The following is a 4,671-nucleotide window of genomic DNA, read 5'->3' on the forward strand; positions in this document are numbered from 1 at the left end:
CTGCTCCTGCGCCTCGCTCAGCCAGTGAGCGGGAACCAGTCTGTATGTGGGATCCGAACCCTCGGGCGGGAGCGCCGCCGCGCTTCCCAAGCGGCGCACTATCCAGTGCGCCACCGGGCCGGCCCCATATTTCCTACCTTAAGGTCCAATTTCCTGATACAATAGCCACAATGGCCAAAGATGGTTATTTTAATGCAATTAACTCATTTTAATTAATATTACATTTAAAATTAAGATTCACTTTCTTAAGGTGTATAGAGCACTTAAAGAAAGTGAAAACAGGGACATGGCTTGGGATTTGGCAACGTGACATTAAAGTAATAGAAAAGAAAAATAAATAAAATAAATAAAAATTAAACAAAGTAAAATATTCAGTTGCTTGGTTATACTCACCAGATTTCAAGTGGACAATAGCTACATGTGGCTATTGGCTGCCATACTGGACAGTGCAGATATAGAACAGTCTTATTTTGCAATACAGCCTTTTCCATATATTTATAGTCTTATTTTGATAAATATTTTAAAAATCTTAAGCCATTATTATTTTCATGTTTTGATTTAAAATTATAACACCTCATGTCTTAGTCTGTTGGTGCTGCTAAAACAAAATACCTGAGACTGAGTAATTTATCAACAATAGAAATTCATTTCTTATAATTCTGCAGGATGAGAAGTCCACAATCAAGGTGCTGGCATTTGATGCCTGCTGAGGGCCTCCTTGCTGTGTTCTCACATGGCAAAACAAGTGACCTCTGTGTCTTTACGTGGCAGAAAAGCAGAAGAGAGTGAACCCACTCCCTCAAGCTCTTTTATAAGGGCCCTCATCCCACCCATGAGGGCTCCATGAGGTCATGACTTAATCAATTCCTAAAGGCCTCACCTCTTAATACTCTCACACTTATGATTAAGTTTCAACACATGAATTTTGGTGCACATTCATACCATAACACTTCCCCACTCCTTAAAAAGAGTAGGTTATTAAAAAATATTTTTAAAGGTAATGATATCAGAAATTTGCTTATTTCACTGATTGGACATTCCTAAATGTACATGTTCTACAGGGAAAATTGGGAGGTTTCAATACACACATATATTTTCATAAAATTAATTTTTACCTGATAGATCAGAGCAGTTAACACTATCAGGGTCCAATTCTCCATTGTATTTATTTTTTCAATTCGATTTTACTTATATTTATTTTTGTAAGGTACAGTGTGTTGTTGCAATACATGCATATAGTGCACAATGATTCACTTAGGGCAGATAGTATAGTTTTGTCCTCATTAGTTCATTCCTCATCCTCTCCACCTTCCGCCCCCCATGCTCCGCCCCCAGCCTCTGGTAACCATTATTCTATTCTCTATTTCTTTTTCTTTCTTTCCTTTTTTTTAAACACACAAATATTAACATCCTTATTCCAAGAAGAATTCTTAAAAATGAATTAGAAATATCTGGCCACAAATTTGGTGAAGGACATGAGCAGATGAGTCACGCACCCCAAAGAAACACAAGTGGATAATAAGTACATTCTAAGATCTGGCTGTGGGTGGGTGCAAGGCTGGTCCACCACTCTCATCTCAGGACCGCCAGGATTCCGCTGGCTGCATGGCTTGCCTGGAGGGGGTGGGGCCGTCTTGCAGCAGCAGTTGTCTTGGGCTATCATTTCAAAGATGTTTCTAAAAACTGACACAATGTAAATTTTCTTATAGATATACTTACTGATCTTTATTTAATAATCTGATTTTCCTTGTAACAATATAAACCAAAACTAAAAATAAATGTAAAAATTGTGTCTAAGTTGTTAAAAGGGAATTATTAAAAGTTGGTTTCCGGCCGGCTCCGTGGCTCGCTCGGGAGAGTGTGGCGCTAGTGGCGCCGAGGCTGCGGGTTTGGATCCTATATAGGGATGGCCGGTATGCTCACTGGCTGAGTGTGGTGCGGACGACACCGAGCCAAGGGTTACGATCCCTTTACCGGTCAAAAGAAAAAAAAAAAAGTTCGGTTTTATATTTAGTGCATTTTCTTTTTAAAAACCGCTTTATTGAGGTATTGTTTATAGCAAACAACTTTGGAAGACAGAGGTCTCTACGTGGCAGAGGGCAGATCTGTTTGTCTCTGCTTGCTAGCAGTCCCCTTTCAAAGACTTGGCGGTTCCTACACCTGGGGTTTCTCAGCTGTGACACAAACCCACTGGGCATGCAGCACCCATCTGGTCTGCTCCCACATCTCCCCTTTGGGACTTGGTGAACAAGGGAAAAGGGTGCCAGTGAAGTCACGCTGCCTGCTCTGCAATGACTAATAACGGCCTTTGTCTCTAACACGGGGGTCCCTGTCATTTCTGCCAACCTCCGCCAAAGTGTGACAGGCTAACTTGTAGGATTGCAAGCTGGGTAAAATCTCAGACCTTACTTGGGTCTTGAGAAAATGTAGAAGAAATCAGAGATAGCGGGTATGTTCTGAGAAGCCAGGAACAACCCAGAGGGTGGGAGAGAGGCACAGTGGGCATAGTGGTGGGGGTTGAAGGGGTGGGAGGTGGAGAAAGCTGGGAACAAAACATTTTATTTTGCAAGAACTCCTAATCCATTTCATTTTGGGCCAGTTAAAGCTGGACCTCAAAATAGAGGATATGGGTTAATATTAATCTTGGTCAAAACCAAAATCGCTGAAGATGCTGGTTCTTCAGAATGAAATAGACTCCAGCCAGCTTTGTAGCCTTTTCCCAGCTTTCCCTAACTGTTGTCAATTCTAAAAGACTCCACATTAAAAATGTTCCCACTGGTCGGTGGAACTGCTCTCCTCATCCTAAAGCCACCCCTCCCCCCTTGTTCTTGCTTTGTTTTTCAATTCTAAATCAATAAATTTGTAGTGAAAAGTAGATTAAAACTGGTCTCTTTGTGTCACGCTCCCCCCACACCCTCACATCCCCTCCACCCACCCATCCCCCATACCCCCTCCTCACACACCCTGATATGAAAGCTGTGCCCAGAAGGATGCAGAAGACATTGCTTCATAGAAAGTAATCGAAAGACAACCAATTAATTGCACTGCCACGTTCTCTTTATTATTAAGTAGATGGAATTATATTTTGCTGTCACGTGGCATATTTCTGAGTCCATTCTCGAGCTGTTTTTTCATACTTCTCCCTATCATTTTTGTAGATCATCGCAATTTCTGGTACCAGAGGATCGTCTGGGTTGGGATCGCACAACAAAGAGCAGATGGACAGCAACACCTCGGATACAGTCAGTACCGGTGACCACTCGGATTTAAGGATGTCCAGACAGATGTTTCCGTTTTTGTTGATGTTCGGGTGGTAAATGCGGGTGGTGAACGCGATGCTGGGCGGTTTGAAGGGGTAATCCGGTGGAAACTGGATCTTCAAGAAGAAGACCCCTCCCTGGTAGGGGCTGTCGTTGGGCCCCATTATGGTTGCTTGCCAGTGGAGCAAATCGTCCCCCACCGGGCCAGCAGAGCAATGGGCCGGGGGATCGCAGGCCAGTTCGAGGAGCTCCTTCTCGATGCGCTTGAGAGCCATTGACGACAGCATGTGGCGGCCAATCCCGGTCGCAGGGCCCGGCACCAACTTGAGGGCGGCAGGGATCCCGGGGTGGAAGCAGCGGAGAGCTGCTGGGCCGGTGGGTGGGTCCAGGGAGCCGTCGGTGGAGGTGGACGGCGGCAGAGAGGCAGACTGAGGAGGCGTGATTCGCTCTGTGAGGTCACAGCGGCCCGCGCTAACCACGCGTGCGGCGTCGCCAAGGGCGCGTCCCACTGGTGCTGGGGGCGGGGGGGTGGAAAGAAAGGGGGAGAGGCGGGGGAGAAAGGGGGGCAGGGGCTGTGGATCTTACCCAGAGCTCGCGGTCTGCCCTGGCAAGTTAGGGCCACACGCATGCAGGGTCCTCTGCTCAGAGTTTCCAGGATAAGGAAGATCAGTTCAACGAATTCCCCTCTACCCCTCACCTAGAGTCACCTTCCCTTAACCTTTTACCTCACTGGCTTTATCCTAATCTGGGTGTGTGTGTGTGTGTGTGTGTGTTTGAGAGTAAGTCACACACATCATGGCCCTTTACTTCCATGTGCATTTCCTAAGAGAAACACTGTCTGGTGTGATCAACCTCAGTACATTCTAAAGTAACTTTTGGTAATGTTTTGGCAAATTTATTTTTCGTGAAGATTTAAAGTCTTCGAAAATTTAATTTGAAGGTAAAACCGCTTTAATTTTGAAGAACTGACAGGAAGGAAGAGAGGGAGGGAGGGAAAGAAACCAGTACTCTATGTGCCATGTAAAACTAGTAAATTTAACATTGATGCAATAGTTATATCTAATCTAGCATCTGTACTCCAGTTTTGTCAATTGACGAACGTCTTTAAAACTCATTTTAAAACCCCTCCTGTACACGATTCAATCTAGGATAAGGTAAACTGCCTGTAGTTGTCACGTCTATTTGTTCTCCTGGAGTCTGGAACATTGTCATGGCCTTTCTGTGTCTTTTATGTCACTGACACTTTTGAAGAATGCAGCACATCCTGACCCCCATCCCCTCACCCACATTTCAGTCTTAAAACTTTAATAATAAACCCAGACAATTTTAGAGAGAGGAGGAAGAAAAAGTGAAAAGAAAGACTGCTCAGCTCTGTATTTTGAATGTTGTAGTAAAGTTCCAAGCACTTCGT

General features: G+C 44.5%; 1 protein-coding gene across 1 annotated transcript; it reads right to left on the reverse strand.

Annotated features, from left to right (window-relative positions):
* Positions 1-3,039: 3,039 nt before the first annotated feature.
* LOC103603088 (ubiquitin-conjugating enzyme E2 D2-like) lies at positions 3,040-3,547 on the reverse strand. The gene has a single exon (XM_008587566.1). It carries the CDS (start codon positions 3,545-3,547, stop codon positions 3,092-3,094), a length of 456 nt encoding a protein of 151 aa, XP_008585788.1. The 3' UTR covers positions 3,040-3,091.
* Positions 3,548-4,671: the final 1,124 nt, after the last annotated feature.

The sequence above is a fragment of the Galeopterus variegatus genome, unplaced genomic scaffold (genome assembly GCF_000696425.1).
Source record: "Galeopterus variegatus unplaced genomic scaffold, G_variegatus-3.0.2 Scaffold4437, whole genome shotgun sequence".
NCBI classification, from domain to species: Eukaryota; Metazoa; Chordata; class Mammalia; order Dermoptera; family Cynocephalidae; genus Galeopterus; species Galeopterus variegatus.

Bases quoted from the DNA above. Each gene is read 5' to 3' on its own strand.
- LOC103603088 (XM_008587566.1), bottom strand. From the start codon at position 3,547: ATGCTGTCGTCAATGGCTCTCAAGCGCATCGAGAAGGAGCTCCTCGAA.